General features: G+C 29.1%; 3 protein-coding genes across 10 annotated transcripts; 2 read left to right on the top strand and 1 right to left on the bottom strand.

Moving 5' to 3' along the window:
* The first annotated feature begins 1,840 nt into the window (after nt 1-1,840).
* On the top strand, nt 1,841-5,185 carry LOC137835634 (uncharacterized). Of its 2 annotated transcripts, none has more exons than XM_068644230.1 (5): nt 1,841-2,063; nt 3,254-3,518; nt 3,653-3,864; nt 4,038-4,293; nt 4,760-5,185. In XM_068644230.1, the coding sequence occupies exons 1-5, from the start codon at nt 1,963-1,965 to the stop codon at nt 5,063-5,065; spliced, it is 1,140 nt and encodes a 379-aa protein (XP_068500331.1). In that variant the 5' UTR covers nt 1,841-1,962; the 3' UTR covers nt 5,066-5,185. The 2 variants fall into 2 exon arrangements, with proteins under 2 accessions (XP_068500331.1, XP_068500332.1); XM_068644231.1 differs by lacking the exon at nt 1,841-2,063 and adding an exon at nt 2,729-2,870.
* A 6,260-nt stretch (nt 5,186-11,445) lies between these two features.
* Nucleotides 11,446-13,994, top strand: LOC137835633 (ABSCISIC ACID-INSENSITIVE 5-like protein 1). 2 transcript variants are annotated; one of them, XM_068644228.1, is made up of 5 exons: nt 11,446-11,713; nt 12,114-12,904; nt 13,139-13,210; nt 13,313-13,342; nt 13,600-13,994. In XM_068644228.1, exons 2-5 carry the CDS (start codon nt 12,131-12,133, stop codon nt 13,684-13,686), a joined length of 963 nt encoding a protein of 320 aa, XP_068500329.1. In that variant the 5' UTR covers nt 11,446-11,713; nt 12,114-12,130; the 3' UTR covers nt 13,687-13,994. The 2 variants fall into 2 exon arrangements, with proteins under 2 accessions (XP_068500329.1, XP_068500330.1); XM_068644229.1 differs by having other exon boundaries at nt 11,464-11,713; nt 12,150-12,904.
* A 4,657-nt stretch (nt 13,995-18,651) lies between these two features.
* Nucleotides 18,652-25,554, bottom strand: LOC137835632 (transcription factor TGA9). 6 transcript variants are annotated; one of them, XM_068644224.1, is made up of 13 exons: nt 25,050-25,522; nt 24,769-24,910; nt 24,534-24,622; nt 24,068-24,144; nt 23,591-23,818; nt 22,535-22,579; nt 22,377-22,436; nt 22,172-22,249; nt 22,040-22,085; nt 21,113-21,387; nt 20,408-20,629; nt 19,006-19,148; nt 18,652-18,859 (listed from the first exon to the last, which is right to left on the bottom strand). In XM_068644224.1, exons 2-13 carry the CDS (start codon nt 24,876-24,878, stop codon nt 18,772-18,774), a joined length of 1,461 nt encoding a protein of 486 aa, XP_068500325.1. In that variant the 5' UTR covers nt 24,879-24,910; nt 25,050-25,522; the 3' UTR covers nt 18,652-18,771. The 6 variants fall into 6 exon arrangements, with proteins under 6 accessions (XP_068500325.1, XP_068500327.1, XP_068500324.1 ...); XM_068644226.1 differs by having other exon boundaries at nt 21,113-21,384; nt 25,050-25,409; XM_068644223.1 differs by having other exon boundaries at nt 25,055-25,409.
* Nucleotides 25,555-25,832: the final 278 nt, after the last annotated feature.

Here is a 25,832-nt window from a genome sequence, read left to right as displayed (position 1 = left end):
ACGCATCACAAACCAAGGCAGAATCATATTCAAGCCAGACACTAGTAAGCCCCATTTCTTGAGTTTCCTCCATAGCATGTATAACTCCATAAAACTCAACAACCAAAGCAGTCTGAACTTCAAGAAATGCTGAAAAAGCACCAATAAATTCTCTCATACTTCCAAGAAAAATACCTCCACAAGTAGCAAGACCAGGATACCCCATAGCAGCCCCATCAGTATTAATTTTAACCCAGCCTGGTGAAGAAAATTTTCATCTAATAGGAAGAGGACGAAGAACTTTACCACTACGAGTCTTAATACCAAAAAACTTAATCACGTTGAAATCCAACATATCATTCTTCATTGAAGCTTTAGATGAATTTCCCACTAGACAGGTTAAATCTTTAATTACCGAAATAGCCTTAGAAACCTCAATCTTATCCTGAAATCTAGCATAATTCATCATACGTCATATCATCCATATAGAAAAGGTTATCACAGCAAGCTTAATCAATTTAACCAAACGACTACCATCACTCTTAATAAAAAAAAGAATATCATCCTTATTAGAGAAATGAGAAGTAAGAAAAATTTGTCGAACTCAACTCCAAATATGCAATGCGTTAGAACATTCAAAAAATAGATGTTGAATAGATTCCTCATGCTTTTCACAAAGCGTACACATAGAACATATATGCAAACCCTTATTTTGAATATGTTGATCTGTAGGAAGTCGCCCATGAAATTTTTTCCAGAGTACTAGAGTTTTGGAAGGTGGAATAGATGAAGACCAAATGAATTTACCCCAACCACATGGAACTCCTGGTTCCAAGAAAAAAGTCCTAGCCGATTTAAGGGTGAAACGACCAAACTCATGTAGAATCCAATTAGGAATATCTTGTTCCTCTCTAACCATGATATGATTAAAAAAATGAGGCATCTGCTGTAAAGATAAGGGAATATTCCAATCACAACCTGTTCAAAATTGAGAGACTATATCCGGAATGCTAACATCATTATATAACCCTGCAATATTTGCTAAAGAAGTAGTAGAACACCATTTATCATTCCAGAAATTAATAAAAGAACTTGTACCAAGAGTCCAAGAAGTACAGTCAAGTATGGTAGAATAAAATTGCTTAATTTCAAGCCAGAGAGAGGGGGATCTATAAACTGTTCTAAACTCGTATTTTGATTTAAGAACCCTGACTTTCAAGAGTAAAGACCAAGGTTTGTTGCTATAAGCAAAGTTCCAAGCAAGCTTAAGAAGATATGCATTATTTTCATGATGAAGATTAATAATATTCAAGCATCCATCCTCAAGAGGTGAACAAATTTTCGCCCAATTAACGGTAGCGATACCTTTTTTCAGAATATCTCCAGTCCAAATAAAATTTCGACACCACTACTCAACTTGCTTAATAAGTGAAATAGGTCATTTATACATATTAAAACTATAAAGCAGAAATCCAGTAATCACCGTATTGACCAACTGAATTCGATTCATCATGCTAAGAGATTTACCTTTCTAATATTGTTAATTTCAATTTAACTTTATCAGTCAAAGATTGAAGAAATCGATACTTTAGAACACCAACAAATATAGACACTCTAAAAAAAATATTAATTTACTAACTATTTAATTTCACCATGTAGTAGTGTACACAAAAAGGCACGGTCAAAGGCAGGATCTTAACCTCGAGTTACTAAATTTAGTAATCTCGAAATGATTATATCTAATTATTAAAATTTAAATAATAATGTAATATTTAAAAAAAATTAAATACGATGGTTTTTTAAATTATTTACTTAATAACCACCATAATACAAATAAATAAGTACTACACTTTATTTTTTTAAATAAATTGTAAAAAAAACTGCAATTAATGTTATAGACCTGAAACCTGGCAGAAGATGGAAAAGGTAATTTGGAGAAAGAAATATGACGTCATGGTCAGACATGTCTTCTGAGGTCTTTATATGAGTGAGTTTTTGCTGAACAAGACATGGTACGATAAAAAGAGAGAAGAAGCAGACATCTTTTGCAGATTCATAAAATCAACACCCTTCATCTTCTTCAGGTCAGACTCTTCTCTACTTTTTTTTCTTTTTTTCTTTTTCTTTGAAACTTATTCCACCATCTGAGAAATGAATTGCGTTCAGTTTCGTTGTTCAGTTCAAATTATAAATATGGAATGGATGAACACTCCTCTGAGTTCATTTGCAGTTCTCACAATCTTTCCCTGTTAACTAATTAACTAATTAATTAATTAATGATGATAATTTGAAACAAGGCTCATCGGTTTCCACGTGGCAGTCTCGTGGCGCGTGTAAAGTTTACTTCTTCACGTGCTTATGTTGTGAAGAAAGGAAACGTTTGGGTTTGGGAGTTTTCAATCATGTCTCTGAGAACATGGACTTGTCTAACCTAATTAATGTTGCCTCAATTTCTGCCAAGCGTTATTTTAGATATTTTTTTATTTCTTATTTAGTAAAATAAGACAAATAGTGATAAAACACGAATTAATTATATTTTGGGTGGATTGGAATATGAAATTATTGCATAGGGTGTGTTTGGAGAGAGGAGATAACGTGTTTTTCCTTTTATTTTTTTGACGTATATGGGTGAGGGACCATCACCCTGCAATGCATTGCCCACTGCTCTGTGATTCTGCTGCACATGATATATGTCGTTTTATCTGAATCAAGGAATCCCAATGTTTATATGAAAATTGATGCAAGAGACATTCCTTTATACATATTAATTCTTAATTAATTAATGATATTTATATTGGAAAGAGTATGTTGTAGAATACTGCAACACCTCTAACAATAATTACCCTTCTCTCTGTTTTCGGACTGGATTATATTTTAGTATTCAGAGAGAGGTAAAGCAATTTGGTAGCTTGAAAAATTGATAGGATCAGTTGTTATATAGTGTTAAAGTTTACAGAGTTTAATTTTTATGTATTATTAATATAAATAACTCTTAATCAATTAGAAATTATTTGCATTCGGTCTTTTAAACTGGTTATTATGATATAAACTTGGTAGTTCTTTGTGATTAATTATTTGCAGAAAATTTTTGTTTCTGGATGGTAAGTTTCATAAAGAAGAGTAAGCACTGGTTCTGTTTTTCATTCTTTTACTGTTCTTGGTGTTTAGATTAGTAAAGTGGGAAATGTTATTGATTAAGCACAACTTTGCTTCTTGTTTCTTTAATATTTTAAAAATGTTATGAAAGTAGTGGATAATAAGTTTGATGTTGCAGTCTCCTTGGAGCAATGGTGATTCCAATATCAGTGGCACTGGTGGTGATTTTCGTTGGATTGGTTTACAAGGCCATAAAACCCCCAGATCCCAAAATATGTGGATCTATTGGTGGTCCTCAAGTTAAATCACCCCGAGTGAAGCTCAGTGATGGTAGGAATTTGGCCTACAAAGAATTTGGTGTTCCTAAGGAAGAAGCTAGGTACAAGATCATTGTCATTCATGGATATAACAGTTCCAAAGACCAAACTTTAGCAGTTTCTCAAGTATGTTTCAACTACTTGTTCTTCTTTTATGTTGTTACACTCCTGTGTTTGGTATATAGTTGTAGAGCATTAGAGTGGTAGGTGTATAAACATAGATTAATATATGTTAAATTTGTTGGGTTTCTTGTATGCAGGAACTAGTTGAGGATCTTGGGATATATTTCCTCCACTTCGACAGGGCAGGTTATGGTGAAAGTGACCCTCATTCATCACGTTCTGTGAAGAGTGAAGCTTATGATATTCAAGAACTGGCTGATAAATTGGAGATTGGTGATAAATTTTATATAATTGGAATGTCAATGGGAGGTTACTCTGTTTGGAGCTGCCTAAAATACATTCCACACAGGCATGTTAATTACTTACTTGTAGCTTCATTTTGCTTTTTATGTTTTCAATTCTTGCACACAATAATATATAAGAGTATAAATGATTTTACACTATCAAGATTTGTGATCTAATCACAAAGGATCTTTAAACAGTAACCTTAAACTCTGCATATAACAAGAAATCCTTTGGCAGATTATCAGGAGCAGCTTTGGTGGCTCCATTTATAAGCTATTGGTGGCCTTGTTTTCCTGATAATCTTTTGAGAGAGGCATTTCAGATGCTACCTCAGTCAGACAAATGGACTTTTCGAGTTGCACACTACGCCCCTTGGTTGTTCCATTGGTGGATGACACAAAAATGGTTCCCTTCATTGACTTTGACAAATATGTTGTCTCCTGATGATATAGAAATCGTGAAGAGCTTGTCAGAACTCCCTAACACTTCTCAGGTAGTGCCTGCATTTTCATTTGTCACTTCATCTTGACATTCATATTCACAGAAGAAAACAACTAGGATTAATTCAGTGCTTATTTGGAGCTTAGAACTGATAAAGAAAACAGCTAGGATTAATTCTATTTGGAGCTTAGAATTCACAATTTGTCTTCTTTGCTCTTTCTATTATATGCTAGCACTAGTTTTGTGTTTAACAAATAATCATTTGGGGTTGGCCTCATCTGAGCCTCACCTTTTCTAAATCTCTATCTTCACCAACCATTATCATCTTTTTCATTCAGATTTCTTCATCCACCATAAAATTTCTCCATCAAACCGCAACCAACAACAAAATAGAAAGAGTTACAGGAATCAACATAGGATTACATCATATACACTACATGTAAATATTGATTCATGATGCACACAATTAGTTTATCAGTTTTTTTGCCTGCAACTTTACTGTGTGTCTTAACATTCAGGAGAGGATAACTCAGCAAGGTGAATATGAATCATTACACCGAGACATAATGAGTGCTTTTGGAAAGTGGGAATTTGGCCCCACAGAGATAGCAAATCCGTTCCCAGATAATAATGGTTCAGTCCACATTTGGCAAGGCTTTGAAGATAGGATCATTCCCTACACACTGAACCGTTACATCTCTCACAAATTACCATGGATTCTATATCACGAGCTTCCTCATGCAGGACATTTGTTTCTCTTCAAGAAAAATGAATGTGAGTCTATTATCAGAGCACTTCTACTCTCACCAGATATTTCAGAATAAGATGCAGTCTGTGCAGTAGTAAACCATGAATCCATTACAGAGTATAGTCTAGTCCATACCAGTAAATTTTGTGAGCAGATACCCTACACATCATGCTTTAATTGACACATGTTTCAAAGATTTGGATGAGTTTCAAAACATCATAATTGGCATACAACAACAAAAGAATCGACGTTTCCAAGTTTAAGAAAACATACTTTATAAAGATTGAGAAGCACGACACAAGGCAAAAAAAAATGTGTAAAATGGGGAAATGCTTCATTTCAATTTTTGTGCTTTACAATATACACTTTTTAGAAAAAAAGATACGGTTGAAGGATGCAAAGTATTAGACTATACGAAGGAAAACTTAGCAAAGTTTCACCATTTATGTGAGAATATTGGATAAATCTATGTAAAGAGAAATTACTCGTTTGTATTTTCTCCACAATTATTCTTTATTTTTGTGATCAAGTTCGTCGATGACTATAATCATAAAGAAAATTGACACATTGAAAATTTTGTTCTATTATGCAACCCTATTTTTTTGTTTAAAATTTTTATGCAACCCTATTTCTTTGTTTAAAATTTTAATTTTTGTATGATATGACAAAAATACTCTTTTTTTTTTATATCATCAATTAGAGGTTATATACTGAAACAAGTTGTTAACATATCATTCCTCAATCACAAAATGATTTGTCTCAGTCACGCCACTATTATAAATTAAACAACATCAAAAGAAATTTGAGTAAGCACAAACGCCACTATTATAAATTAAACAACATCAAAAGAAATTTGAGTAAGCACAAATGATTTCTCTTTATAAGAATGTGCAACACTTATAGACTTAATTAAATTTCTAGGATTTTGTAAATTTGAGTATCTTTAATTGAGTTCTTGTTAAAGTTTTTTTGGTATATTGAGTATTTAAAATATTATATTTTTCTTGTAATTTAATTTTTACGTGTTAATTGGGTGACATGACTGTTATCTTATCTTGTACTTGTAATCTTGTTTTTTTAAATTTGCACTGATCGTTGTTATTGAAAATTAAAGTGTTAATGACAATTTCTTATTATCCAACATATATTTTAATAAAAACAATAAAATTAACTCGTTTTATATTAAGTGCAATATTATTTTATATTGATCTCAAAAATAACATGTAGAGATAAATAAGCAATGTAGAGATAAATAAGCAAAATAACAATGTAAAATAAATATTATGTCACCAAGTTAATAAAAATAATTAGATCACAGAAACTCAATTGAAAAACAATTTTTTTAATACTCAATAAATAAATAAAATTTAATAGACTCAAATAAATTTTTTTGGAACTATTACTATTTCTTGAAAAGAGAGGAAGATTTGCACGTATATAAAAACCAATTTTTTTGAACCTTTTAGAATTAAGCAAATTTATTTTCACAATGAATGTGTTTTAATTCTTCTTAAAATACAATAGTGATGATGGTTATAAGAGAATTTTAAAATGATTATTGGAAATTAAGGAATTATGATATCACATTAATGTGAAATCAAAATAAAAAAGAGTTAATAAATAATATAGTTTTTAAATGTTTTGCTGAAAGAAAACATTTTATTTATTAGATTTGACTCTAAATAGAGGTGTTAAGATAGGTTTAGTTTGATGGGTTGATAAAAAAAAGGTTATAAAAGAGGGTGGACTATAAAATATAACTTAAATTGAATTAAGTTATTTTAATTTTGATTAAGAGTGGTAAAATGGAACATCTTCATATCTTATTCGTACCTCAGAAGAACGGGTTTGAAGTCAACTTGTCAGTTTTATTTTTATATTAAAAGCACACTTAATTATATAAAATATTTTTCAGTCTTAAATTGATTAATTAATATATTTAATTGAAAAAATTAAAATAATAATTATTTTATATGTTATATTATTTTATTATAATTAATAATTGAAACTTAATTTATAAATATGATTTTTTGAATTAAAATATTATTATATATTTACATATTTTAAATAATAGTATAACTTTTTTTTTAATTTTAATTTAAAAATGAGTCAATAGTTCACAAAGGGTATTAAAAATACCAACTGGACCTACCATCATAACAATTTCAGTATAAATATACGAAAATACATTTTGGATCCTCTTTTCTGAAATTTGTTTCTAGATTTTTTTTTAAACGAATTTTTTATATTATGGTTTTTTTTTAATGATATTTTGATTTTTATATTCTGAATTTTTATTTTTGAAACACAATAAAAAATTTAAAATCTATTTTTCCAAAATGTACTATTTTCAATTTTGGATTTTTATTTCCAGAATGAAGGACATTTCTGGAAGTTTAAAATTATTTAGGGTGAAGGCTTAAAAAGATTAGGTGTAGAAAGAATTTGTCTAAGTTTTATCTGTTTAGGACACAAATCATATGGACTTAGTTTGGGATAGTATTTAGGTTAATTGGTAAGTTCGCGTTTTAAATTAGTATATTATACTTAAAATTTTAAAATAATATGTTATAATTTATACATTAAATAATTTGATTTCAAATTTCAAATTAGTTTTATTAATGTGATTTAATTTTGAAAATGATTTTTTTTATTTTTAAATTTAATTTCATAACTAATTATAATGGGCTATGGGTCCAGCAGCATGCCAAGTTCAACTTAAAAATGGAAAATGCTTCGTACATCCAATCATTTTTAACCTGCACACAACATTTTTTTTAATTTCCAAAAATGCCCTTTTTTCAGAAATAAAAATTTAGAATTGAAAATAATATATTCCAGAAAAATAAATCTGGAAGTGGTTATTGAGTTTTGGAAAAAAAAATCCAAAATTAAAAATAATACATTTCAAAAAAAAATCTTTGAAGAGAGATTATTGTGTTTTGGAAATGAAAATCCGAAAAAAAAAATTAAAAGCCCGATAAAAAAAATTCATAATATAAAATTTTGTTTCCGAAAAAAAAATCGAGAACACATTTCAAAAAAGGGAAATTGGAAGATATTTTTATATGCACCTATTTTTTAGGACAGTTTCGTTTTTCCGCTGGAATCGGGTGCATGCAGGAAGCAATTGCCTTAAAAATCATAGGCGTTTGAATCCTTCACTATACCAATTTCCAACCTAAATTATTGAAATAGTCTCATCAGGTTTTTAAAAAATCTTAGTTTTTTAAAAATTTATAATTCCAAAATTTCTCTTAACAATTCGTATTTTGAAATTTATAATTAACCTTTTAGATTTCACTTTTTTTTATTTCAAAATTATTTTTGGATTCTAATTTTTGTAATACAATTATATATTTATGAGTGGTTCAATACTAGTCTAATAACGGGTAGTTTGATAAATTTAGGAGACTCTTGTTAGGATAAACTCTGAAATAATTTTGATATCATATTAAGAAGTAAACTTGTAAAATTAGGTTACTCATATTTTTCGTAAAGAAACTGTGTGTGCTGATAAATTGGCTAATTTATGATTTATTCATAGAAAAAAATTTCATTGATATAATATGCTACCATATAGTCTGTTCTTATAATTCTTTATGAATAAATATAGTCTACCTATGTATCGTTTTTGTTAACATATGAGTTTTGGTTTAATCTCCCATATTTTTATATTTTCTTTATTTTTTATTTTTTTAATAATACTATTTTTTCATGTGATGACAAATGATTGTTGTTAATTGAGATGTCAACATAACTAGTACAAGTTGCATAATAATACCTAGCATAAAAGCTTTTATTTAAAAAAAACTTATATAATAATATTTATACCTACTTATATATTATTAAATAATATTCTAATTTCTAATAAATATAAAATTTCCAATCAAATAACAATTAAAATTATAATATATTTAAAATTTAGACTCGATTGACACCTTTACTCGGGCCTATAACATAAAAGGCCATACAATAAAGCCAACCAAAAAAAGGACATCCAAACACGCCTTGCACTACTGCAGGCGAATCCAATTCAGATTGCAAAGTCTAAGACATATTAAAACAACCTTAATCTCTTTTACAATGTTATGTCAATAACACAGATTATTTTTATTTTAAAATAAAGATTTTATGTTAAGCATTATTATTATTATGCAATTTGAGATTTTAATTAGGCTGACACTTCTATACTTATTTATAAATAATTCTAAAAACATTCTTTATGAAAGTCTATTATATCAATAAAAAGATTTTTTATAAATAAATTTTAAATTAATCAACTTATAAGCATATGAATTTTTTTATAAAAAATATAATATATTTTTTTTGTATTTTATTTTACTAGCACAACATCATAGAGAGAAAATATGAAAAGAGAAAGTTTATGTGACGAAGTGAGTAAAATTGTATAATTGTGATACTTAGAACATTTAGTTTTCTGTAATTAAAATGTGTGAAACACTAAAACTGTAGAACTGTAATACCAAAGTGGTGAAAAGTAGATTCGAGTGTGGTGGAATATGTGAGGCACTAACAAACATAAGGGTTCTGATGCAGATGAGTGTGACCACAAAGTAATCAGAGTTTGTTTTGAGTTTTTCTTCTCCTCAGAAGATAAGTTACATCAGACAATTTTTTAAATTATTTTTTGCTAAAACAAACAAACTTATTTCGTAAGAAGAAAAATAAAAATTGAAAGCCACTGATGGATTATGGCCTAACTCTCCAAGTTGCAGACTACCTTTTAAAAAAAAAACAAAAAAAAAATATTTTGAAAATTTTATTATATATTTTCTTAAAAAAAAAAATTGTTAGTTTATTTTACAATTTTTTTAATGTTAACACTTTGTTACCTTCTATTTCTTACATAATGCCAATCATAAAATCTTTGTAGTAAAATTATGTCATTGATTTTTTTTCAACTGGCAGGACTTTTTATTATATAATTTGATAGTACTAGATTCTATAAAAAAATTTAAAAATATTATACAAACTAAATTAAGAATTTATAACATGTAATACTTTTTAATTAATATTTAAATTTCTTTAAGTCACGTCATTTAAAAAAATATTTTGAAAGCATTCTTTAAATAATTTTTATGAATTAAACTCCTTTTATATTTTAAAATTAAAAGTTTTAAATATATTTATTTTATTTTTTTGTAATATACTTTTTTCACTGGAAGACAACTAATAATGTTTTTAATCTTTTTTATCAAATATTTTAATTCTCTGGAGTATTTAAGCTAAAAATGTAAATAAAATTGATAAATAACTTGTAGTTTTTTGTGAATTTATAATTTTTAGTTAAATAATAAGTAGGGAATATAAATCTTAGGTATCTTATGTCTGTGTTAGAAGAGGGAAAAAAAAAAAGCAAGGCTAAAAAAATCTTAGCTGTCTTATGTTTGTGTTAGAAGAGGAAAAAAACAAAATATTTTCAAAAATCCATAACGAATATGCCTTTTATTTTCTTTCCTTGTTTTAAAAAAAATGCTTTGGTTTTCGTGGTTTTCCCCCTCTTTTTCCATTTTTATCATTATTTATATAGTAATACCATTTTAATAATCTAAAGATGTCAAATAAGTAAATTTAATAACAAAAAATTGAAACAACATTAAGCATATAATTTTATTTTTAAATTATCAAAGCAACATCATAAGAAACATTATTTTTAAATACTTTCTAATTTGTAAGATACAATTTAATATATATATATATATAAAAAAATATATATATATATATATATATATATATATATATATATATATAAACTGTTTCTAATTAATGGTCACAGTTATGATAATTTTAATAATTCGGTAATTATTATAATTACAGTAATTGTTGTAATAATAAGTAGTTATTTTCAAAGATTAATTCTTACCACAACTTACCGCAACACTCTCCATCAAATTTTACAATGACTTTTGTACAAAAGAAATATTACTATCCTTCTAAAATAAAAAAGAATTATTTTATTATTATTAATATTACATAGAAATAATTAGTTCTTATGAATGAACAAAAGGTTAAGTGATAATTTTAAATAACACCCACTAGTATTGTAATTTGTAACACAATGACTCTTAGAAAGAAAAAAAAAACCTCTAAAATAAATTTTACCTATCAATCTTAAAATGAATATTAGAATTAAAAATTAAAAAAAAAACTCCAGAAATTGAAAGTAAAAACTTCAAAACCAAATTGTAAGATAAGGAAAAAAAATCCGTTGCTGGTTTTAATTTACCTTTCTCTGCACCAATTGAAAAAAGTGAAAGCTCATTAAATATTTTTCTCTCTTGTAAAAAGAATAGTTTTTGTTGATGATTTATTTTTGATTGAAGAATATTGTTTAAATAACATTCCTTGATTAAATAATAGTATTATCTTTTATGCACCGAACAAGAAACAGGACAAGAGACATTGAAGAGGTAGATGCTTTAAAATGAAAATAAATGAAAAACAGAACTTGTGGTAAGGTGAAAACGGTTGATAGCTCAGAACGTGGCAATGATAAAGTAATGCCAGAAACTGAGTGAAACAAATGCTGTTTCAAAATTATACCAATGGCAGTTAAAGCCTTGTCTCTATGTAGTGTACTCTTCTCTTTAATCTCTCCCTTTCTTTCACTTTGTTCTTCCTCCTTCTTTATTCCTCTCCCTATATTTACTTCCACATCTTTCTCTTCAGAACTCACTCTCTTCCTTCTGTTTCTACACAGGTACCCTTCTCTTGCTTTAATTTTCTTTTCCCCTTCCAACTGCATTATATGATTTTGCTTCTGTTCTTCCCCTAATCTGCTTCTATCATATGGATCATACTCAGATGCATGATTGCATGTTGCATGCAACTGGTACACTCCCAGTAGAGCATCAATTTGCATAATCTGAGTTTTCTGATGAATAAATGACATTTTTCTTTGTCTTTTGGGGATCTTGGGGTTAGTTAAAAATTCATACAGATGTGCTTTATACAAGTTAGCTACTGATGCATGTCAATTTTGTAAGAGTTTAAATCTGGTGAAGCATCGGTAACAGCTAATTTTTAATGCATTTAAAGTTTTCTGTCTTTTTTTGGCCTTAAATAGTGGTGATTTCTGAGGCAATAACTGTTTCTTATAGCCCTTTCATCTGCACTCATGAATTTCCAACAATCAGAGCAAGAGGTGCCATTGCAAGACACAGAAGCTGCATTTTCTCAACTGAACCAACAAAATTCAGTACTCTCACTCACCCTTGAGGAGGTGAGCGGCAAGAACGGAAAGAGCTTAGGATCAATGAGCATGGATGAATTCATAGCCAGCATTTGGAACGCAGAAGAAATCCCACCACTACCCGTCTATGAGGAAGCTGCAAAGAACAAAAGCGTTGCACCAGAACCCACCATTCCCCAGCCAGGCTCATTCTCTGTCCCTCCCCCAATTTGCAAGAAAACTGTTGATGAGGTTTGGTCTCAGATCCAAAAAAGCCAACCAAAGCAGCACAATGAGGCTGACAAGAATGAAACACTCGAAAAGCAACCCACATTTGGAGAAATAACTCTGGAGGAATTCCTAGTAAAAGCTGGGGTTGTACGAGAATCAACACTATTCACTACTATATTGCCTCAGAATAATTTTGGTAACATTCCAAGCAATGTACCATTTAATACAAGCTATATATTAATAGGAACTACTGGATCTAATGTTCCTAGTAATAGATTTGAACCACATCCAATGCTGCCACAGAATAACACCTTAGTTTTAAGGAATCTCCCCACTGCACCTGCTACTCATTCTCAAAACTTGGGAGAATCAAGTGGGAAAGGCAAAAAAAGGATCATTAGTGGTCCTCCTGAAGAGGTAATAGAGAGGAGGCAGCGCAGAATGCTGAAGAATCGAGAATCAGCAGCACGATCTCGAGCAAGAAGACAGGTTTTTATAGTCATCATAAGCTACTCTTTCTTATACATCAGATTCATATGTTTGCTACTTATTAATTAATCACCTAGTATATATGGTACCTCTAATATTCCATCTAATCAATTTTTTGTTCATTTTTACCATATCTTTTTAGATATGATTCACTAGTCACCATGCAAAATTTCTTGGGATGGTTTTGGCTTGCATTCAAGGTCCTTTCCCTTATGTTAAAATCTTCTGATGCAGGCTTATACTGTGGAGCTTGAAGCAGAGCTGAATCATCTGAAAGATGAAAATGAAAAGCTCAAAACAGTTCTGGTACACAATATTGAAATTGAGGGTTCTTATTTTTTTCTTTCTTAATTATTCATGTTTTTTTGGTGTCTTAACATATTTTATATTCATTTACATCTGCAATAGGCTGCTGATGAACTCAAGAGGAAAGAAGCTGTAAGTGATTGTGTTTCAAATATAATTAGTGTTAAATATTCAAATTAATGGTCTTAAAAACTTTTACACTGGCAATCATTCTAAAATCATTATTAATATGATATGATTTTTGAGATAATTATTGTAAATTTGGAAAAGTTGCAGTATCTGATAACCTTGTGAGTGAATGACAGTTTTTGAGTGTAGTCTACTTTCTCAATGCATATTGCAGGTTTAGTGAATTATAATATCTGTATAATTATAATATATTGATGCAGATATCTCAGAGAAAACCCTCAACAATGGCTGAAAAGAGGACAGAGAAGCTGAAGAAATTGAAGAGGGCTCAAAGCGCAACCTGGTGAACAAGAATCAATGGCAGACATCAGAAGATTAGCAAGCACATGTGAAAGAAAGGAATAAAGTGAATGTATGATGGAAGATGCACCTGAACCCGTTTATCAAGATCTAAAAATGCTAGTATATTTTGAAATATGGACAATGGAAGAAAAAAAATAAGTTATTTATCATTATTATTAGTATTGTATTTGTTATTTTGAGACTTGCACCTGTTATTTCAATTTTAATTTCCCTGGTTTGTAATAAGGATCCTTATGAGTACTTTGTGTTAAGTGTGATGTATTTCTGCATAAATTTGATTAGTATTTTGATATGTTAAGTGTGATATGTATTTCTGCATAAATTTGATTAGCATTTTGATATTTGATGTTTACAAGGTCACAAATCTATATAATCTAGGGTGTGTGATAGTCTAAAGTTTTTAAAAAATCTATACAACTGTACATTAATTTTTCTATATTATTTCCAGAATTGTTTCTTTTTTGGATATGAAAAAATGTCATGGGTAATTAAAAAAAAAATACTACTTGGTTATTAGTCTTTTATTACTAATATGTTTTATTCACAAATTCATATTTAAATATTTTTCATGAGATATGATAATATACTTATATATTCATTTAATTTTTTAACAAGAAAGGTGAACAAAAACTCAAATTTTCAAAAAATAAAATTATCATATTAGTAAAGAATAAAAAAAATTAAGTTTAATACAAACACAAGATATATAAAATTAAAAATTTGTAGAAATGTAGATGTTTTTTCCTTTCTAATTATATATATATAATTAATGTGTTTATGAAGAAAATATTTTAAATAAATATCTCAATATTTAAAATATTAAAATAATTTTTTTGAAAACAGCTGTAGATATACATTAAATTTAAATTAGATATTTTCATATAAAATGCTAATAACTGGTAACTCTAACTAGACTGAATAAATTAAAAAAAAAATCATCCTAAATATTCAATATAGAAGGATAATTAATGAAAAAAACTTCTCATATATTAATTTTCTAATAATTTAATTCATATAACTAATGTAACTTGAATTTTAAAAAATATTTAAATTTAAAATAACTAAAATTTGACTGAATATTTTCATTTTATACTTATGATAAAGACTAAACCGATTTGTTTATAAAATAGAGTGAAAAAAAATCATTATTGTTTTTTTGAAGCTATTCTGCATGAAGTGCATGAGTTCGAGTTCTTTACGTTAACCGTTTTTTGGTTTTATTCGAATATGCATGTGCGATGTGTGCCCACCGGCCCAATTCACACGTAAATATTAACATGCATGCACGTATAAGTTTTAAAGTTCGTTATAATCTCTTTATTTTATTTCTATTAATTTATAATCTGTATTTTTTTTCTTATGGTTTATAAGAACTGAATTTTTACTAAAAAAATACAAAATATTAATCTATAAATTTATATGTAACCAAAAAATAAGATTTAATTTAACTATTTATGATAAATTTATTCATCTCACCTCATCAAAACTAAAAAATAATATTTTGTAAGTGAAGGATTTATACCAAATCTTAACTGCTAATTTTATAAAATTTGGATTTTTGATGATTTATGATTTATATTAAATATAGTTGTAAATTCTGGAAAGTTTCAACAAGCATACATATTTGCAAATGACAAGTGACAGTTTGAGAGATGTGATTAACAAAACTAATCTACATCATTACATTTGATGAAATTAATTGTTGAGGTTGATATATTTATTCATAATAAATTTAAATTTAATTGTATAAATAACAATAATTTTTTACAATTTGTAATATAAAATATTAATTAATAATTTTTTTTATATTCATGTTTATGTAAAGAGAACTATTAAGTTGATATCTCAACAATTAGAAGAAATGTATTATATTTTCATATATAAAAAAGTGTATAGTATGCATGAGAATGGTAATTGTGGTTCGTATTTCCTATACATGTATAATATTTATTTTCTATGCTAAAAACTAAATAAAATAAAAATATATATTAAAAATATTTAAAGCAAAAAAAATTAGTGAGTGTATATCACATATACTACCACTTCGATATTAAGGTTAAAGAAGAATTGTGATTGCATAAAGTGCATATTTTTATTTTTATTTTGTCTTAAGCTCCGCTTTGAATAAGTTTTATTTCCTTGAATAGAAGAATAAGGGATTTTCATCAAAATTTGAATTATAAATATCAAATTAATTATCTTTAATGGTCATTCTCTATAATGAAAATATTTTTTAATTCTAATATATTTTTTCATCAATCTAATCTTCTCAGATAATAAAAAAAACAATGTTTATTTTATTGAAATTATTTAATACACTCCAAGACATAGATCATCTTTATAATTTTTTATTTACTTTTGAAGTGATTAATTAGTTTCTTTCTTTCAGTTGCTATTGAGATGGTAAGGAACATCTTTCATAAGTTTTATAAGCTATAGTTTAATAATTTGGAAAACACAAAACATGTATTTATCTTATATTTACATTTTAATTTATTCTCCAAAAAAAATAGTAAATGTTTTAAAATAAAAAATTAAATGGAATTACATGTATTTAAAATTTTAAAGACTAAATTTAAAGGAAAAATAAGGAATAAAATATTAAAATCAAGTTTACTATTTTATTATTTGTAGTTAATATTTAATATGATTTAACAATTTGAAAAATTATATACATAGATATTATTATAAATTATTTTAGAATTTATGTTACTCGTTTAAAAAATTATAAGAAATATATATATATATATATATGATAAAATTTTTGAAAATAGCATTAAAATTAATATACAAAATAAATTTATTAAAAAAAATTTAATGATAATAATAACATTTTATATGTTATATTCAATGAAAAAAAATACTTTTTGATTCTTATAAATTTTGCATTATGTTTCTATTTTTTTGTCGGGAGATGTTTATGCGCGTAAAAAATTTTATTCACACGTAGTCTTCATGCATGTCTTGTGTATTTGAGTTAAGGTGAATAGTAGTATTTAATATATATATATATATATATATATATATATATATATATATATATATTAACTTCTTATTATGGTAGAAGATTTATCCTATAAATTAATAAAAGATTTAAAACATATTTGATCAAATACATTTTTTTAAAATAATTTATTATAAATAAAATATCTTTATATTTATTTATAATAAATTTTAATTACATAACTATTTATTAAAATATTTATATATGGAAGAAACAGAGCAATCAATATAATATTTAGAATGAAATTATTTTATTAACAATAAAATCATATTTGCATTAATTCTTTTATATAAATTAAATCAAATTATCATCTAGATCTGAATTCTGATTTTTACACATTAAGATCACTCTAAAAGATGGCAAAACTTACAGATTTGTGCAATGGATTAATTAATTCATATCTAATCATATATACATATATATTATAACATTTTGTTTATGAATAATTATTTGACCTACAAAATCACTATTATGGTTGTTGTTGAGTTTGAAAAAACTATTTTTAAAAAAGGGGAATAACATTTTTACTTTTATGAGTAATTTTTTTATTATAAGACAACACTTTTAATTGCAGATACAGTATATCAATCGTAATCCAATTTGAAATATACAGAATTATGTTAAATGGGTGACCAACAAAAACAAAACACACATTGAAAAGGAATTGGTCTTGAATTCTAGATCTGCAGAAGAAGATAAGTCTCTTTAAAGAAAATATATCTAATAGATATTATAAACTTAAGGTGACATTGACATTACCTTCCTTCTACTTTATTGTAAAACATAAATTCCTAATTAATATTGGTATTTAAGTTAAATATAATATGAATATTATTAATGATGTATAAAATAATTAAAAATTACATTTGTGATGTTTTTATTACTTAATCCTCTGAAACAATCTCACAAGATAGCTAAAGTTATCATAAAAAATAATATATGATTAAATAATAATAATATTCATGAGGATATTTAGTTTTTGTTTTGTTTTTATTTCTGTGTGCTGTCACTCTATTGTGATAAATCTGACATATTTTATATGTTTGGGAAGATGAAGTTATTGAAACAATGAATACACCTGTTAAGAATAAAGATGAGATGAGTATAAATGCTGTCTGATAGTGAAGGGGACCCATGGGAGTGTAAATTACATGCAATTCTCTCCATCAAACTCAGACACTCATCACAGATGCTTTTGCATTCTTCATAAAATCCAATTTTTTCTCAATATTCTATCTCTGTTCAAAAGAAACTAAAAAACAAAAACATCCATCTTCACTTTCAACTCTTTTCCCTCCACTTTCTTTTTTCCCCTATTTTTCACACATAAACTAAACTTAAATTGCAAACCATCTCATAATAATCAAGATAAAGCACTTCTTCTTCTCTCCATTTGCAAAACATAAACAAACCTTCTTTTTTAGACACCAAGTTGTGCAATGAACCACCTCAATAAGACAATATGTTCTTTACTCATACCCCTTTTTCCTTTTCATTATTAATCACTACCAACATAAATGCAACTCAACAACCTCTTTTTTCTTTCTATCTATTCCTCCCATTTGTGTCCACTTGATATGTTTTTGTGAAATCATTAATCATGATATTCCCCATTTGTCTATGTTTTTGTGAGGTCATTTTGCTGATAAAAAAAATAATCAAGTGAGGTATTAACATATAAATATATATTGTTATATTAAATGTTAGAAAAACAAGAAATAACACCTAACTAGGCATAGAGTTAATATTAGGATAATTTATCTACATATATATCCAGGCCATATATATATATATATATATATATACACACATAACCTTCTCATAAAATGCAATTTTTTTTTCTATTTTCTTTTTAGCTAAAGGTGGGAGCTTTCTCATCTTGCATGCACATAAAAGCTAAATTTTTTACATTTACAATCATAAAAACACTAGGGCCCATAGGAGATTGAAAAGAAAAATAAATAAATATTTCTTGAAGAAAACACTGACATTCATCATTGTAAAGCAGCCCAACCACATATAACAAGCTTCTTAATTTCATGCTAATGGGTTTTAATTACATCTCTCAGAAACTTGAGAAATGGTTCTGAGAATGTTGGACCACTTGCATTTCGGTTGTTGTTTGACATGAGTTATCATCACCGATCAAACTCCTGTTTCATTATTCAAAAACAAAAATGGTTACTGGAGCATATATATATATATATATATTAGAAACTATAGATAAACTTAAAAATATAAAATAAAATTCAAATTTTTGATGACTGAGAAAATTGTAATAGAATTATGAATCACTTACTCTCTTGGTCTAGATGCCCAGAGAGAACTAAGGGCTCGAAGACGTCCATAGTATTCTCCAATGACAATGAAACATCTTGCAGCTTGACGAACTGTGAGTAATCGACATAACTGATGAAGTGTTTGTTGCCTCAAATTATCAGCCTTCAATTCATAAATAAACATGAACCCTTCATGGAGTTAATGAATCACAAATAACCCAAAAAAATAGTGTAGAGTTAATCTTCCTTTAACATTATTAATATTGGTCACTCACAAGAGAAAGTGTTTGTTGTTCTAAAAAAGTACTGCAATACTTTATTAAGAATTATGGAGACTGTTATTCTGTGTATAAGTAATTAAATTAAAACTAAAACATATTAAATGTTGGCTAATCAAATAAATTTCATTCAATTACTAATAATTGAATATTGTAGAATAATTTATTTTCTACTGCAACCCTGCAATTTAATAAATTAGAAATCTTCTCTATGACATTGTCTTTTTAAAATGGTAATGAAGGGTTTTCTTTTTCAACTTAGCCATCGCTTTCTAAACCAACTTCTGACTGAGACATTTAACATGGAAAAATTATATCAGATGCCCAAACCCAATACTTTGATAAACAAGTATGTTCTAACTTATAAGAAAACGAAAGCAATTCATATATATATAGGTGATGACAGATAAGATAATTTAAGTTAATTAACCAAGCTAAGTTATCTGTATATATAATTAAGCAAAAAAATCATATAAAATGGAAGCAACACATGTAAAAAATAAATGGAATATTTGGGGGCGGAATTAATTATTTTCAAGTTCAAACAAATAAAGTGATCATCAAAAGAATATTAGCTGTGATAAACATCACAAATTTGAGGTCTAAAAAAGCAAACCAAATATATGGTCTAGAAATAAAGTACCATTTCAACTGTTACTAACTAATCATGGATTTATTTCTAATCTTTATGCAGAAACAGTTAAAAGCGTAATAAAGTGTCATAACTATCCTAGAACTTTTTTTCCAAAAGTCAAAAGAAGGCAAAAGAAGCCATTGCCTAAGTGCAATTAACATGGTTTCCATTTTCAACAATCAAGTTTATAAGCCAATTAGCATTTAAATCCCAAAAATTAAAGTGGAGAAGTCACACACATTCAAATCAAATTTTGACAAAAGCACAGGAAATCATTAGTTAAACAGAAACTGCATCTCACACATATGTGGTAAACACATATGTCAATCTCCCAACCACATTTTGTACTTAAAAAGATATTTAATTCACCCAAGAGGAGAAAAAAGAAAAATTTGACCAACCAAATCTGTTCAAAGAAAAAACTTGTAACTCATTTTCTAATACATTTCTTCACTGTATTCTATATATTATTGATTGAAATGTGTATGCAAAATTTAAAGTTTGTTTTACCTGACGAACAAATCCTTCAAGATTGGCTAGTTTGCTCATGGCAACGACCATTTGTTGCACACCATCAACAACTGGGCCTCCAGCAATGGTGTCCACCAGAGATTGCTGCAACTGTTCAAGGCCCTGAGAGAGTGCTTCTTCTGCTTGCTGTGATGAGTGTCTCAAGCCATACATCCCCATTATCTGTTGCTCAGCTAGTGGCTCCAATTGTTGAATCAGCATCTGACCAAAACAACAATATTAATATTAATATAGTACTATCCTATGTGTCGGTCTTGAATACAGTACAGTGCTTAAGAAATTAAGAATTATAATGTTTGATGAGTTATGTTAATGGCAATTAGTAAAATTAGTAATTATCAGCTGCAAATTTCCCTACGACATTGGAGCAGTTATTCACTGCCACAACCACTGACATGGGACAAATTACTAATAACAGTAAAGCAATGCTGTTACCGAAAAAGTTCTTTATCTCGTTCTCCAAAAAAATGATACCCTCAATTTCCAAAATCAAAAGAAAACGACTCACCCTTGAGACTTGAAGTGACCAAATAAATTAGCATGATCCTTGTCTATGCCATTAATTATCTTTACTACATTAAGCAATATATGGATTCCACAAACTTTGCACTCTTTGTCATTACTGTTATGAACATTGTTTTTATTGATTTTTTTCTTTATCTAAGGGATGTATAGTGCACACACCGTGATGAGATCAGAGGGTCTAAAACCACCAATCCAGAGAAAGCAACGTTCAGCTTGGGAAGTCCACATGCCATTGATAAGGTGAAACACATCTGATTTAGCAGCCACACCCTTGACCCTGAAAATCTCATCATAGTGGGAGAGATATCCATCCACCATCACTCTCATATCACTATCTGATAAGGGTACTTGCAACCCGTTCCGGAGCTCTCCCATTAGCCTGTGGTCTTCTTCTAACCATCGTCCATATTCCATGTCAAACATTGCGGCTCCTGCTGCATAACAAAACCAGTCTTGTTACTTATCATTACTTAATCTATAATTGCTATGATTGATTATATCAATGTAATATTAACCTACAATATACTATGTGGTGCCGTTACTTTCTAGTATTGTTCTTGTATATTTTACTGTTGAAATGTTGGTTGATTTGGTGACCAGTGCAATGTGACCACTAATGAAACACTAGGCACTATTTTAATTCCTTGCATAGATAAATTGATTAATCATAACATATAGTGCATTTCCTTTTCATTAGAAAGTGTGTTTCTATTTATAAGGATTTAAAATGAATTATTATTTTACCATAGGTCCAAAAGAGCAGTATCAGAATGGAATAATTCTCTTCTCTGAAAAGCCGAAGCATGTAAAGTGGCTTTTATAGTTTATATATGTTATGAAAAGGTCGTACATCTAGACATACAATATGTTAGCATTATCAAATTCAAAACATAAACTTTTGATTTTATTATTCAAACCCGAATTATCTAGCCACAGATTTTGGTCAAATGCAGAGATTTCATTAAAATTTGAACCAGGATATCAAAAAATTGAACTTTGAATTTTATTTGGTATTCCAAAGATGTGTTTCTCAGTTTGGGGAATTAGAAAATGGCACTCCATTTCAAAACAGCAAGATAAACTCACCAGAGCTTACATTGCCTCCAACACCACCACAATCCACGAACAAGCCCTACAAATTAACAACTCAAATAATAATCATCAAAAGTAAAAAAAAAAGTTAAATATAAAATAAAATGTAATACATTACTACAGAACCTGAGAGCGTGCTCTTTGGAGTTCTTGTTCTATCTGGGTAAGCTTTAATCTACTTGATTCTAGTTGCTGCACATAAGCCTGTTCCATACACAAAAGGAAAATGCAGTAAATTATAGATCTCTTTTGCAGTTTCCACTTTCTGCGATATTATACATGTTCATTTCTCAACAACTAATTGAGTTTGTACACAATTTGTAGGACACACCTTTTTCCTGAGACGGCTTTTCCTTGCAGCCTCTCTGTTTTGAGCTAAACGTCTTAGAGTCTGAGGATAGCAACAAAATCTTACTTTAGATTCTATGTAAAACCTCATAATGAAAAAATAGAGAGAAAAAGAAAGAGTTCGGAAAACTAGTTAATAACCTTTGCATCAAGTGGTTTCTCTGATGTTGAACCAGCTCCCTTTCTCTGCAAGGATCCAAAAAACATTATTTAAAAGACATTGATGATTTCAGAAGGAAAAGAAATGAAAATAGTGAGATGCAGAGAGAATGTTAATTTGCTCAGCACATTGTAGAACTTAGGACTACAAACCAGAAAATGTGATCATATTAGTAACCAAATAAATGAGAGAGGCAAAGAAGAAACTGTTAAATATTACTCAACTTCATCCCATCTATCTGAGTTTTAGTAAAAGCAAAAGTGTTAAACTCTTAATTCAAAACAAAACATGACACATAAGTGCTCACTCTGGGAAGCATTTCTGAATCCTGAGGTCCCTTGGGCCATTTCTCTAGAGTCATGCAATCATCAATATGATAAGGGTAGCAAAAAGCATCGTTACCATCCATTGTTTTGGTGTATACTTTGGTTTAGATTTCGAACTCCAAATTTGACTCTAGAGAAGAACACAAGTTTTCTCTATATTGAGCCAAGTGAGGGGGTCACTTTAATGAGAAGCGTTGATAAGTACTGAAAAGATTCTCAATTTTTTTTTTGTTCGTACTTTGTCCACATCTCTCTCAGTATATCTCTATCATATTTCATGTCAGACATTCATCAGAAAATCGTTCAGGAATCAGGAAAACTCTGTGTTCATTTGATTTTCTGAAAGCTGTTGGGATCTGTGCCTTCTCTGTGAAGATACAAGAGAGAGAGAGAGAGAGAGGAAGAGGAGGGACAGATCAAAACAGTAAAAATAGCATTTAAAAGGCCAACTTTCCCCAAGTTTTGGGGATATGGAAAGAGAGAACTGAGAGATTAACAGTGAAAAACAGTGGTTTAATGACCTTTCTTGAGGTCTAGACCCTATGGAGAGACCAACTGGAGTTTAGTCTCCTGGAAAGACTACTTTATAACATGGTGAATTAAGATTCAGATAAAAGTGCTCATATTTAGTAAATGATGGTATTTTCAATAAGATTGCTTCAAAAAACTATTTTGAGACAAAAAAGAAAAGAGACCCTGAATGAGAGAGACCTTTTCTTGTGATTTGGCTGCTGATTGATTCTGTGAAGAGGCTGTTCTTGCGGCATCGCTTGCCATATCCTGTTGAAGTTGCTGTCTGTGCTGCAGATGCTGCTGATCAAAAGCCTGGTGATCTGAAGAAGATGCCTTTTTACTCATGGGAGATTCTGCCTCAAAGGGGGGCTCAGTTTTGCTGGAAAGACCTGAATCAGTGCTTTCCCCTCCTGACTTTGAACCACCCTGTACGTGGAAAGCCACCAAATTTTGTTGATTCAGATAATTCAACTAAAAAATGAAAATCACCTCACATATTTGCTATCAGAGCCGGTATAGAAGAAATAATATCAAATTACAAGGCTGGGGATTTGGAGAATATCATTTTCACAATAAAAGGAATATAAAAATATTGAGATTTCTTGAACTTGTAAGCATAAGCAATTAAGCATGTTTAAATAAATGGTCAAAGATGGAGAAGTAGGAGACTAGTACTCTTGGGGTTTGTTGGAATCTCATTGGCCATGAAGGGAACATTTCCAGTGTAGCTGCAGGTCTGGCTGTGAATAAAGCTGCAAGAATCACAAAAGCAAAATCTCAAGAGGATCACCAACCGAAGGGGTTGAAGATTACCAAAATAAAGACTAGAGGACTTTCAATTATAACAACAACAAAAAGGCAGAGGAACCTAATCCAACTTTTCATCAGTTATGGAGTCAGTAAATCATGCAAAGGAGGTCAGTTTCTAAGATTGTAACCCCACGCCATCCAAGTCTATTGTCTCAGAATCATTATTGTATCGGAAATGGTAACCCCCCACTGCGCATTCTTTAGACATATTCAAACTTCTTATCCTTCACCCCCCACCAGCTCTTTTTCTCTCTATGCTTTTGGAAAGAGTTGGTTATGCTTATCTAACGTCAGAAAAAAAAAAGCACAAGGGATGAAAACGGAAACATACATGCTTTGCTATCATCATTTCTACCCTTAACTCCATGCAGAACAATTGCTTCCTCCAGCTCCCCAAAATCAAAAGCAGATCCTTGATTGCTAAGAAACAAAACAAAACAGAACAAAATAAATTTGAACAAACCAATCGTATTTGTGAAATGAATTGAACAATGAATCACCAAAATATATTCCTAAGGAATTTAGCTATGCCTACAAAGTCAAAGGATGATGTTATTGAAGAATACATTAAGCTTGATACTGGAGTGTTAATTCCATTAAGCACTCCATAAGGGATGTGGTGACTTGAAGGTCCCGACTCAGACAAACCAAGTTCTCCTATTCTGTGGCTCGCCATGCAAACTTTTTTTAGACCATTATCATCTTCCTCTGAAGCCGAAACATTGTTGTAATTCAAATGGAATTTACATGAAAAAAAAGGTGGTGTTGCTCTGGCATGAATTACTAGAGCTCAAGAATTTTGAAAAGTGGTATATATATGGTGTCATGTGTTGTGTTTAGTGTTTACCTTACCTCTCTATGTGTGTGTTTTGGATAAATATGAGTCTAAATTGAGAAGGTCATAGAGCAGCGAAAGATCAAGGCTTTCTTGTCAAAGTAATATCTAATCTATATGTTGTAAGTTGGCACAAGAGGGTCAAGTCTTTTTCTCAGATATGATCCTCTTTGCAACTTTTTATCTCTCATGGGGTGTCTCTATCTCTTTCTTTTCTCCTTCTCAATGAAGAAACCTGATTGATTAGTCTCTTTGGCTTGCTTTATGGCTGTCCCTTGTTGAAAACATTTCAGATTGAGAAACTCATTCTGTGGTACCCAATATGTTGTCCCAGCAAACTTGTCTCATGCTCTCTTTGGAGTTTGGACTTGTGGGGCTTCAGAGGTGGCTCAACCAGAAAATTTGAATAAAACCAAATGAAATAATAAATTTGAATAGGTGGGGTCTGCTGCAGGAACCCACTAGATCACTGACTCCTACTCCACTCTCTCTCTCTTCTAACCGCCTGTGTTTTCTTATTGGTTCAATTTTAAGCTGAATGTACTTAAAAACAAGCCAGGACTCATGTATTTTCATGTGAGATGTGAGACCAAGTTGAACACAATAAATTCATTGAACTCATGCATGAGATCAAGTTTTCTTTCCTATTGAAATTTGTCTGACTAAAAGGACCGAAATTAAAAGCTAAAGGTGTATTTTCACTTTCTTTTTTACTGTTGTTGGAGTGACTTATTTTACTCTTACAAATAAAATAAACAAAAAAACTAGCTCATACCAATTCAACCAAAACACATT

Source organism: Phaseolus vulgaris, chromosome 5, assembly GCF_000499845.2.
Source record: "Phaseolus vulgaris cultivar G19833 chromosome 5, P. vulgaris v2.0, whole genome shotgun sequence".
Lineage (NCBI taxonomy): Eukaryota > Viridiplantae > Streptophyta > Magnoliopsida > Fabales > Fabaceae > Phaseolus > Phaseolus vulgaris.
This window is presented reverse-complemented; position numbering and strand designations above follow the sequence as displayed.